This window comes from Paroedura picta, chromosome 7 (assembly GCF_049243985.1).
Source record: "Paroedura picta isolate Pp20150507F chromosome 7, Ppicta_v3.0, whole genome shotgun sequence".
NCBI classification, from domain to species: Eukaryota; Metazoa; Chordata; class Lepidosauria; order Squamata; family Gekkonidae; genus Paroedura; species Paroedura picta.
This window is the reverse complement of record NC_135375.1, coordinates 14,017,190-14,029,861: the sequence shown is the minus strand read 5'-3', so window position 1 is coordinate 14,029,861 and position 12,672 is coordinate 14,017,190. Positions and strand designations below refer to the sequence as shown.

The window sequence follows — 12,672 nt, the reverse complement described above, 5'->3', positions numbered from 1 at the left end:
AAAAAATCTGAACTTCAGCCTTGATCGGCTCAAGGGTGGATGGAGCAAGGGTAGTCACAGGTCTGCCTCTTGGTCTCACATTTCTGTTCATGAAAGACGCTACACTGGAAGCATAAATGCCATCTTAGCAAAATGCGCTGAGTGCATATTTACTTGTGGGGGGGGGGACGTACAGTGATAACCCAAGGACTGGCAACCAAGCAGCACATTGGCTGCAAGCATAACACACTAGGGTCGGAGATAGTGCTTGGAGGTCTTGCTGTAAGTGAAGAATATGCATGCACCCTGGAAAATTAAATGACTGAAGCCAGTTCCCTATCCCAGCTCTGTGCTTCCCAGATAACATCTTCCATCCAGTTGGAAGGAGATAGAAAGCACCCACAATACCCTTCAGAGTGGTGTCTGGTTTCAACTAGCCATTTGGAAATGAGAAATCCGGAATCAGCCTAGTGCGAGAATCATGAAGGGAATCTTGGGAACCTGCCATTCAGGTTCCTCGCTCTGAATCTCAGCTGCATTGCCTGGGGCAAGCCACCGTTCCATGTTCCTCAGGCTAAGGGGATGTGGGGGTTTAAATGATTCCTCGGAATCCTGCACAGGAGGGGCAGGCTAGAAATACACTGAGAAAACTTCCCCCTTTTTTCCCTTAGCCAAGCGGGTTAAATAAGGCTTGTGAGCAGTGACAATATGCAAAAGGCATGGAAACATCTCTAAAACCTGTTCCGTTTTTTTTTTTTTCTTCTTCTGTGAGACTTCCAAGGGATTAGTATCGTGGGCAGACAGGCTGGCAAAAATTTCTCCCAGCTGGCTTTTGAGAATTTATTTGCAAAGCTGACTCAGCACAAAACCGCCAGAGACAGCCTTCTGTTTGGGAGTGGTCGTTGGGCTGGATGAGATGTTCTTCGACCCCGTTTCCACTAAACAAGAATAAAAATGATTTGAGGAGAGGATTTTTTTGATAGGAGTGATGGGGGAGCACAGGGGCTACCACCGAAGTTATTCAGAGGCTAAAGCTTTTATTTCAGTTCAAAATTAGTTACTGACCTCCTTCTTTCTGCTCTTGTGTGTGTTCTCCAAAACAGGCTGCAAAATCAAGGCCTTGAGAGCCAAGACGAATACTTACATCAAGACCCCTGTCCGTGGAGAAGAGCCCATATTTGTTGTCACCGGACGCAAAGAAGATGTAGCCATGGCCAAAAGGGAAATTCTTTCTGCTGCTGAGCACTTCTCTATGATAAGAGCGTCACGTAACAAAAACGGCCCAGCTCTGGGAGGACTGTCTTGCAACCCCAACCTGCCGGGGCAAACCACAGTTCAAGTCCGGGTGCCTTACCGGGTGGTTGGGCTCGTGGTCGGCCCCAAAGGCGCGACGATCAAAAGGATCCAGCAGCAGACTCACACCTACATAGTTACTCCCAGTAGAGACAAGGAGCCCGTCTTCGAGGTCACCGGCATGCCTGAAAACGTCGACCGTGCCCGGGAAGAGATCGAAATGCACATCGCCATGCGCACTGGGAACTACATCGAACTGAACGAAGAGAACGACTTCCATTACAACGGTACGGACGTGAGCTTTGAAGGGGGGAGCCTGGGCTCGGCGTGGCTTGCTTCGAATCCAGTACCTCCTCCGTGCCGCACCCGGATGATTTCAAATTACAGAAACGACAGCTCCAGTTCTTTAGGAAGCGGCTCGACCGACTCCTACTTTGGAAGCAATAGGTTGGCTGACTTCAGCCCGACAAGCCCATTCAGCACAGGCAACTTTTGGTTTGGGGAAACGTTGCCTTCCGTCGGGGCAGAAGACCTCGTCATCGACTCGCCCGCCTACGACTCCTTGCCGACCCCTTCTCAGACCATCTGGACCCCTTTCGAACCCGTCAACCCGCTCTCCAGTTTCGGCGGCGACCCCGCTGGTAACGCAAAAGCTCCGCGGAGGGGGAGTCAGCCCTCCACTCCTCGCCTGTCGCCCACCTTTCCAGAAACCCTCGAACATCCGCTGGCTAGGAGAGTCAGAAGCGACCCGCCCAGTACAGTCAACCAGGTTGGCCTCCCCATCTACATCCCTGCTTTTTCCAATGGTACCAACAGCTATTCTTCTTCCAACGGTGGTTCCACGTCTAGCTCCCCTCCGGAACTGAGACGGAAGCACGACTGCGTGATATGCTTTGAGAACGAAGCGATCGCCGCCCTGGTTCCGTGTGGCCACAACCTCTTCTGCATGGAATGTGCCAACAAGATCTGCGAGAAAGAAACACCTTCGTGTCCAGTTTGCCAGACAGCTGTTACTCAGGCGATTCAGATTCACTCTTAAATATATAGAAGATATTATATATGGACTTTTTAAACTCTTAATGGCTTGGATGTAATGGTACCCCCCTAAGTAAACTTATAATGAATTCAGACTGTTAATTGGGCTTTCTTGGGGTTAGGCTAACGTTGTTTGTGAGGCATGTACTCTTTTTGTTGTCGTTGTCTAACAGGGGGAAAAAAGCAAAACGAGGCTTGCGCGGTTAACGCAACGCCGAGCCGACGTTTGTCCGTTTTGGTTCCAGCTGTGGCGCCTTGTGGCAGGATCACGCCTGAGAATGAAGCTATGACGTGGCAGGAGTGAGTGACAGGAACTCAAATCGGTTTGGGGACAGGAGGAGAAACATACCGAACGTTCACGGGCTTTTCCGGATTGTCTTGACTCTGTCTTGGCGGTTCACGGTTGTGAGGGCGGAAAGCCTCGTAGAACCCGGAACTGCTAGCGAAGGGGGAGGGGGGGTGCAAAGGTCTCTCAATGTATCAGACATACTTCCAATGCTGCCTTCTTGACACTGCCAGTTTTTCAAACAGGTTTGGGGGCACGTCCCCTCCCCGCTTTGTTAAGTCATCGGCGTCCCTTATCCAACCTTGCCAATAATTGTTATGATGCACAAATCCGATTTCCTGGCATTTGGATGAGTCACGCCACGGTCACTTTTTAAAACAGTAAATTAGGAGAGCATTGCTTGGGGCAGGGAGCGGGGGACGGAAGAGGTGAACGGTATGACTTGTGACCCCCCCCCCTTCTCGTAGGGTGTGCAAATTAAAGAGAATCAGGAACGTGTGGGTCTCCCACCACTGAATTGTGGGGGGGAGTCTGCCTCCCTTTGGTCATCGCCACTGATCATGCATGCCTGCTCACCCAGACTTCTCCCACCAGTGGGGCTCTTGTGAGATTCGGAATCTGGGCGAGCGTCAGTAAGGGCTGTAGCATCGCCACTTGGCTCCCCCCCCCTCCTTTTCCCCATTTGTATTAGAAGAGATATGCATGAACGAGGGGGGGCACATGGCAGCCGTGGGTCGGCTGCACCCACGAATGCTGAGAGCGAGGATGCTTACATTCCATGAGCTCATTTGATCAAGTTCTTAAATTTAACTCTGTTAAGAGAACGTGTTCGAAAAATGTGAATTTTTTCCCCTTTCTCATGTTTCGTCTGTTAAACTTGCACATTATCCGAAACGCTTTTTTTTTTAGTGACAAAAGGGAGGGGGAAGATCTCTCATATGCACACTCCCCCCCCCACCCCAATCTCATTGATGAGCGCTATTGAGCTTTTGGTCACCTCCCCCCCCCCCCCAAGCTTTTCATTTCAAAGCAATCTTCCTCTGTTCCAGTGAGCCTCCCAGGCCCCGTTTCACGTTACATTTCAACCTGTGGATGTCCCTGACTTCTTCATTCTCAGAATGTTCCCAAATCTGTGCTGGCATTTAAAAAAAAAAAACACTCAGAAGTTCTGATGGATTTCTTTATTTTTTTATCTTTCCGTCTTTTCTCCTTTTTGCTTTTTGAGCAATATTTTCCCGAGCCGAAACAGAATAGTTTTTCCCCCTCTCCTCTGTATAAGCAAATTCTATGTGTATCAGACTAGTAAATATACAGAAATCTTTATTTTTTATTTCCACTTGAAAGAGTTACATTTCGTATATATAAAAAAAAAGTTTACAGATAACGGTTTTTATTTTATTTTTTTTTCCAGTCAAAAAGGTTGCCTTGATGGCAAATTATTATGATGATGAGATGCATAACTTTAATGCTAACCGCTTGTAGGATAGTTTAAATGTCAGTATTGAAACCTTAATCTTTTAGCGGCAGTCTTGTAGATACGAACCATCTTGTTCACCAAGCATGTAATTTTGTATTTTATTGCATTGTACACTGCAACGACTAAAGCCAAGGAGTCTAACAGACGTTAAGTGGTGTACCGTTTTCTATAAACCACAGACTCAAGAACGATAGCTCTCGATATAGTTTAGTATTTGCTAATTTTACTACACTTTTTTTTGTTATGTATATGTAGGGAGGTCATAGGGATTATAAATTCAATTTGAGTAAGTTTAAAAAAAAAAACCATATATATTTTATGATAAAGGGCCTTTAACTTATGGTGGCCAAAGCACTGATATTATATATTTGCTGTAAAGAGAATTATAAGAGTTTTATTTTTCTGATATTAAAAGTTACTTAATAAAGACTTGTTTCCATTAATGCAACTGTTTTATTCTTGACTTGGCTGGTTTCGGGGTCTTTAAGCCACTTGGGGTGTTCGGCCTGATATCGACCACATCTCGGAGCCCTTCCATTCATTACACACACTCAGCCATCATGGAACGAGCTCCCTGAAAAGCTCATCCATATTGTGGAGTAGGCTCATCTTCATTCGGGATCTTTAGAAGGCACTGCAAGATTTGTTCTTTGCCCAAGATTTTAAGAACATGAGAAGAACCCTGTTGGATCACACAAGGGGTCCATCCTGCCTCATGCGATGGCCAACCAGTTCCTCTGGAGGGCCAGCAACAGGACATAGAGGTTGAGGCCTTCATAAAAACATCAGAAGAGCTGTGCTGGATCAGACCAGGGGGCCATTCTCGTCCAACATCCTTTCTGATACAATGGCCAACCAATTCCCCTGGAGGTCCAAGAACAGGGCAGAGAGGTCGAGGCCTTCATCTGAGGTTGCCACTTGGCTCTGGGATTCAGAGGCTGACTGCCTCTGAACTTGGAGATTCCCTTTAATACCTAGCAATAGACCTATCTATCGAATCATAATACAGCAATAGTCACTGGAAAAGACAATCATGCTAGGAAAAGAGGAAGGCAGCAGGACAAGAGGAAGACCCCACAGGAGATGGACAGAGTCCATCAAGGCAGCCCTGGCTTTCAGACTGAGCAGGACTGTTAACAAGGGGAGGTTTTGGCGGTCGTTCATTTAGAGGGTCCCCAAAAATTGGAAGCCCCCTGATTTGAAACCTGCTTTGGAAATTATGCTCCGGAGCCCCACCTACTTCTTGTGCTCTCTGTTGTGAGGCTGCGGCATGCATGCTAGGAGAATATCCCCCCACACAATTTGTGGCTGGATTGTCCAGTCTTTGCTCCCCCAGAGGCCGTCAGTCGCTTTGACGGTCCATGACGCTGAGGGCCGGTTGCATTTCTGCGTGAGTCACAGCTTCCCTATGGTTGAAGCCTGCGAGGGGCAGGAGCATCTGTGCAGCTCCAAAGCCGATCCGCGTCATTTTGGTGACTCAGGCAGAAAATCTGAATGGTGCTCCCCCACGGTGGTAAAAATAGAGCAAACTAATTGGCAGGATGCTTTCCTTTAATTGGGCGAATGGTGAGGCAGGTTGATTCCCATTAGAATTTTTTTTGGGGGGGGGATCGTGGAACCAGGTCTGTCTGCAAGGGTCTCGGTTTCAGAAGAGGCAGGAGGAAAGGGTGGGGGACATAAGCAGGGATGTCAAACATCCGTCCTGAGTCTGGAACCAGCTCATCTAGAACTCTTATTCAGCCCAGGAGCAATTGGGAAGCGGGGGGAGATCAGTCCATAGGTGGATTGGAAGGGCCTATATTAGGGTAGTAATTTGTGTAAAGTGGCATCTCCTAGTGTCCATCCTGAACCTACTGCCCATCAGTTTTGATGGATGCCCTGGAGTTCTAGCACTTGGGGAGAGGGAGACTCTCTACAACTCTCTACACTCCATGCATGATTTTGTCTATCTATTTGTCTGTCTGTCTATCTATCTATCTGGATTTTTATGCCACCCTTCCATATGGCTCTGGGCGGTTTACCTAGAATGGCATAGGGTAGTTACATAAAACATGACAAATATAACAATCGTCACATGACAAATATAACAATCACCCCCCCCTTAAGTCGTCTCTTCCCTATGCATATACAGGCATACATACAAATTGGGCAGTAGCCAGGGGGACTTTTCTGCAGTCTTCTTTCAGATAGAATCACAGAATCATAGAGTTGGAAGGGGCCATACAGGCCATCTAGTCCAACCCCCTGCTCAACGCAGGATCAGCATCTTAAAGCATCAAAGAAAAGTGTGTATCCAACCTTTGCTTGAAGACTGCCAGTGACCCCTCCCCACCCTCCTTCACCTGGTACCTAGACTACCTGGTTTCTGAACCCAAAGGACATCTGGCTTTTTCAGGCAGTCGAATTAATATCATCCCAGACCATCTTGGTTGCCCTCTTCTGGACTTTTTCCAGCTCTGCAGTGTCCTCTTGGAGAGACAGTGGCCAGAACCATTACACCCCATTTTGCCCTCTGCTTCCCCCGTACATGCACACCCTGCGCATACGTACATTTGTACGTCCTGCAGACTCACCTGCCTGCCAGCACATACAGACAAAAACCTTCCTTCCCTTGCCTAGCAGGCAGAGCTCTACATAACAAACCAGATTTAAAAACTGCCCAGGCAAATAAGGTCCACAGTCACATGCAACCGAGGAAGCCCTCCCAGCAGCACTGGGACGCTGAATTGACGGGGGGGGGGGCGAGTTTGGTGTGCACGCAGCCACTGAGTCACTCTCTCCCTCATTTCCTGCCTTGCTATCCAGGGAACTGAAACCAGACAGCAAGGTGCCAGAAAAAGAGCCTCCTTTGAATCATTGTGAAATATTAATTGGGCCAACCACATTACCTCAAGCAATGTTACAGCGTCAGGCAATCCCGGAAACATTTGCTAGCCCCTGAGGCATAAATAGTTTAAATTCTGGGACCGTCCATGTTCTTATACTTATACACGTTCTTTTACTTATACAGAAACAGGCCAAATGGGACTTAAACGCCATAAGCACAATTCCAGACATCGCCCATGAATTTCATCAAGGGGCAAGTGGGAACTGCAGTTGAACAGTGATGTTCAGACCTCATCGAGCTCCAGGGTGATCTCTCTTCTGGACTGAAATTTGGCTGCCTCTTGACAGGCGTTGCTTTCTCGCTCCATCACGAAGCCAGCTAAGTGACCTTGGCCCATTTGTTTCTCTTGGACCAACTGGAGCTTTTCTGTGGAGAATATGAAGAAGGACACCTGTATACCACTCTGTCTTCCTTTGAGGAAGGGAAGGAGGAAAAGGTGCTAAATTAATGACTGTGCCAGGGGCCAATGGCCTAACCTGGCAGGCCAGCTGGGTGTAGTGGTTAGGAGCGCGGGCTTCTAATCTGAAGAGCCAAGTTTGATTCCTCGCTCCTCCTCCACATACAGCCAGCTGGGTGATCTTGGGTTCGCCATAGCACTGATAAAGCTGTTCCAGAAGTAATATCAGGGCTCTCTCAGTCTCACCTCCCTCACAGGGTGTCTGTTGTGGGGAGAGGAAAGGGAAGGCAAACGTAAGCTGCTTTGGGTAGAGAAAAGCGGCATATAAGAACCAGCTCTTCTTCTGTTCTGTTCTGACTGAGCGGTAATCTCAGGGCTCTCTCAGCCTCACCTCTCCACCTGAAGGAGTCTCAAAATGGCTTACAGTCACCTTCCCTTCCTCTCCCCACAACAGACACTTTGTGAGGTAGGTGAGGCTGGAGGAGTGCTGATATTACTGCTCGGTCGGAACAGCTTTATCAGGGCTATGGTGATCCCAGCTGGCTACATGTTTTGTAATGGGGAATCAAACCCAGCTCACCAGATTAGAAGTTGGTGCTCCTAACCTCTACACCAGGGGTAGTCAAACTGCGGCCCTCCAGATGTCCATGGACTACAATTCCCACGAGTCCCTGCCAGCAAACGCTGGCAGGGGCTCATGGGAATTGTAGTCCATGGGCATCTGGAGGGCCGCAGTTTGACTACCCCTGCTCTACACCATGCTGGCACTCCAAACACCATTTGTTTACAAACCAGCTCTTCTTCTTCCTTGCCTCTGAGTCCTGCAGGGCTGCAGAAGTCAACTGCAACTCCATGGCTTTTGCAGCTGCCAAGGGTCTATCTGGGAGTGCCCTGCCCCTTCTGCCTGGCTGGCCTGCCCTCTTCAGCCTTCAGCCCGGGGACACGGCCGGCTGCCTTTCCTCGAGCATCTTTGAAGCAGCCTGGTGTTCCGAGAACATTTCCTGCTGGCATTATAACTGGCGCTCGAAATAACTGGCTCTGAGTCAGCCAGCTTGGCTCTGCCAGTCTCAGGGTGCAGCTGCGGCTGCTTCAGGAAGGCCCTGGTGAAGCAGGGCTCCCTCCCTCCAGGCAGGTTCACAGGTGGCTCACCTGAGCGGCAAATAAACTGACCCACAGAGAAGCACAATTTATGTTGCAACACCTGCTGTTTGGGACTCGATAAAGCGGGTGGTTCTGAAGTAGCAAAACTCCGGAGAGTAGGTGAACCGTTGACTGCTGGGAACAGGACAAGGAGGAGTTGAAAGAGACCCCAAGGGATCGCAGGCCCAGAGAAAGTGTTTGATCCTATTTATTTGCAAGCCCCTGGAGGTAAAAGTAATATTACCACTTTCCCTTGTAGGACAGGAGGTCGTTTCCAATTTAGTACACGGGCAATACTACAGCCAAAGCTTTTTGTGATGTGGTGGAGCCTCTGGTTTTTGATTGGCTGGGCTACCGTGATGTCACAGAATGTTTCACTCGGGAGAAACATTATTGATCTGGAGCAGCTTTTCTTGACTTTTTTACCATCGGGAAACCCCTGAAACGTTCTTCAGGGTTTGAGAAGCCCCAGAAGTGGTGCAATCGTGCAGTGTGTGGTTGGGAAGCAGAGCTGTGGTCATGCCCTCCTGGGGCCCTTCCCCTTCCCACCCCCTCCAGGCCCATCATTGACCATGGGGGGGGGGTCAACATGACCAGATATAATATCACCTGATAAATGTTTTAACAAATTTTAAAAATATATTAAAAATGAATTAACTCCCACCCATTTTAGGGCCATCAAGAAACCAAACCCTCGCCGAGAAAGCCTGATTTGGAGGGTCCTACGGGAAGAGGGCAGGGGGTACAACCACAAATGACTGCCTTGCAGTCTAAGGCTGATTGTTAAATGTTGGGGAAGTCCCAAGCCTTTCTATAGGAGGGAAAAAGTCTCATGCTGGCGATGGCGAAGTGATTTAATGTTCAAACTACCAAAATGTTCAAAGCCATTTCAAAACAGATTCCCAGATATATTCCGTCTTTTCTTCCTTCATCAGTGAGTTCTCAATATTGTAATCTGCTCTAGAGGCAATACACATCGTGATGTGAATATTAGTAGACCCCTACAAATTTTAATTTATGCGACCAGGTTGGGATTGAAATATGTACCTAAGAAATTAAGTTATTTCTAACCACTTTATTTTCAACAAACATTATTAGAGATAATTGAGATTAAAAGATTGAGAATTCATTGATGAAGGGAGAGAAAATTGAATATACCTGAGAATCCGTTTCAAAATGGCTTTGAACATTCTGATATTTTGAACATTAAATCACTTCGCCATCGCCAGCTTGAGACTTTTTTTCTTCTATTGTATCATGGCTGACGGGTCTTCACCTGAAGCATCCTTTCAAAGCATTTCTACTAAAGCTATAAGCCCAGCTTCATTGAGGGAAGGGCAAAGTAGCTTGGATTTTAAACAAAGGCCAGGGAACAGGTCTTGGGCCATATGAAAGCTCAGCACCAGGACGGTCGGAGACAGAAGACTGAAAGGGGACAATGAAGGCAATTGCCCAAGAGGTAGTGGTGTAGTGGTTCAGCTAGGGTTCTCCAACGTAGTCCCGTTGGAGCATCTCCAGAAGAGGGCAATGAAGATGGTGAGGAGTTTGGAGACCAAGTTGTATGAGGAAAGGTTGAGGGAGCTTGGTTTGTTTAGCCTGGAGAGAAGATGACTAAGAGGTGGTACGATAGCCATCTTCAAATACTTGAAGGGCTGTCATATTGAAGATGGAGCAGCGTTGTTCTCTATTGTTCATGGGAATTGCAGTCCATGAACATCTGGAGGACCACAGGTTGACTACCCCTGGACTAGATGACCCAGTTGGCCCCTTTCCAACTCTATGACTCTGTGATTCATCGGCACCTTTTCTGATGCCCCAAAGTGCTTTAGAAAGGGGGGTAAGATGGAGCTTCGAGTACTGGAGATTGGATTGGCCATGCAGCTTTTTTAAAATGTTGCTTTGACAGCAACTGCCACTACCAGGTAAGGATCTATTCTGTGTCACTGAGGTAAGTGATGGCATTCATTTGGTGGCTGGCCCCACCTCCTAGGACAGCCATTGCATCGTTGAGCCCACCATGACGAGTCAGAAAATATCCGTGGGCCCCAGAGTGCCATGTTGGGGACCCCGTGCTCTCAAGGACCTTAAAGAGCCTAAGCTAAGCGTGGGGGCAGGGCATTAAAGGAAAATGGTCCAGAAATTTCCGCTGAAGGAAAAGTCGTCTTTCTTCCTTAGCGAAGTTTATGGTTTTTCTCAAGCACTTCCTCAGAAGGAAGAGCAGTGGCGGCCCCTAGTGGTAACTTGTGCAAAAGGCCCCTTCCAATGGAAAACTGATTCACACGTTATAACCAGGCTGGCTTTCCCTTGAGGCCGAGGGTAGGAGGAAACAGCCTGCTTCTTGCAGAACGTGCACCGCCAGAGATGCTGTTTTCAGGTATGAACAGACGCAGCAGCCAGGTGTCATACTCCTACGTCGGCGACTGATTATCCCAGGGCAGCACAGGTCGCTTGCTGGGAGGCAAACAGGCCCTCCTGCGGTCTCCCCTGGCTCCGTGACAGGAAGCCAGGGGCCTTGGCCTATGGCGTCACCGAGGTCTGCCATGCCTAGGATAACCCGTTCGGCAGCTCTGGCAGTCAAAGTTCCTCTTACGCTGCCAACTGAGGGCTGATGAGAGTCTGCGTTCTCTTGCACAACGGCAGGGTCACGGGAACCTACACAAACTATTGTGCAAAATCCACTTAGGTAGACCTCGGAACGCAATTGTCAACGTAAGAGCCAACGCTTCTCTGGCAGAAATTGCAAAGGCACAGGAGAAGTCATAATGCGTTGGGAATGCATGTAATTTAACGGAGACTACAGCCTTCTTCCTGGCTTGGTCACTGTATAAGGTTGAATTGAACCAATTTAGAATGCAGCGGCACCTTGATGACCAACGAAGTTTAACTCAGGGTATGAGCTTTTGTGTGCACGAACCCTCCCTCAGATACACCATACAATGAGGTGTGCATGCACACGGAAGCTCATATACCTTGAATAAACCTGTGTTGGTCTTAAAGGCACCCCTGGCCTCTAAATGTGCTCTGCTGCTTCAGACCAACATGGCTCCCCACCTGAATCTAAGGTTTAATGGATTAACCCAGCCTTTCTCAACTTCTTTGCCATTGAGAAACCCCTGAAATAATCAGGCTTTGAGAAACCCCACAAGTGGCATGATCGTGCAGAATATGGTTGGGAAGCAGAGCTGTGGACACACCCACCCAAGGCCCCTCCTATTCCCACCCCCTCCAGGCCCAGCATTGGCCATTTGGGGAAGGGTGGGTTGATATGACCACATAAGATCACATCACTGATAAATGTTCAACACGTTATCTTTGGACATTTGGATCCAGACACAGTCCTGAATAAAACAGGCAGGCTATGTCAGCTGTACTTCATAGTGGACACCATCTTGGAGTTGGGTGTTTCCTCCTATGAGCAAAAGGGGGATGGCTCCTCTGCATTGATGGAAGCGCTCACAATTTTCATTTATTTATTTATGTACGGATTTTTAGGTAGGTTGTTGTGTTGGTCCGAAGCAACAGAACTAAATTTTAGTCCAGTGGCACCATTAACAGCGAACAAAGTTTAATTCTGGATTTAAGCTTTTGCGTGCAAGGCTCACTTCTTTTAACTTTTTAAAATGTTCTCAAAGTGTCAAGCCGCAGGGCAGTCCACCCACTCTTGAGTTGGACGCCTGAAGAGACCGGTAGAGACCCCTTGCCGTTCCAAGTAGAAAACACCCAGAGGTGGCCCAACTGTGGCAGGGGCTCATGGGACTTGTAGTCCATGGACATCTGGAGAGCCAGTTTGGCCACCCCTGCTATAGATGCTACCAGGTGACCTTTGCATGACATGGAGGTAAACACTACCAGCTGGTAAATGACCTCACGTTACCCTCCATGAAAAGGAGCAGCAAAAGGAGTTTTATGGTGTGACCTGAAGGGAAACTGCAGCAGCCATTTTGTGTCATTTTCTGGCTACGCCCCTGAAGCTTGGCTGGAGTTCCAAAGGTGCCCACAGGCTCAAGAAGCCTGGGGGTCCCGGCACAAGAGAACCAGAAGGCTGGTGGGAAGCATCATGAGGACTCCTGCGATGCTTCCCAAAGGGTTTCCGGGAGCGCACTGGCTCGCAACTTGGGACGAGGGGATGCCGAGCGTATGGGAGCGCTTAAGAAACTGAGCCCCTTAAACTGCCGATC

At 48.4% G+C, this 12,672-nt stretch overlaps 1 protein-coding gene across 1 annotated transcript in view; it reads left to right on the top strand.

Annotated features, from left to right (window-relative positions):
* MEX3C (mex-3 RNA binding family member C) overlaps positions 1 to 4,513 on the top strand; it is a 49,586-nt gene extending 45,073 nt beyond the window's left edge. The window contains exon 2 of the mRNA XM_077346793.1: positions 1,083 to 4,513. Coding sequence (XP_077202908.1) covers positions 1,083 to 2,311 — 1,229 coding nt within the window. The 3' untranslated portion in view covers positions 2,312 to 4,513. The remainder of the gene's footprint in view (positions 1 to 1,082) is intronic.
* Positions 4,514 to 12,672: the final 8,159 nt, after the last annotated feature.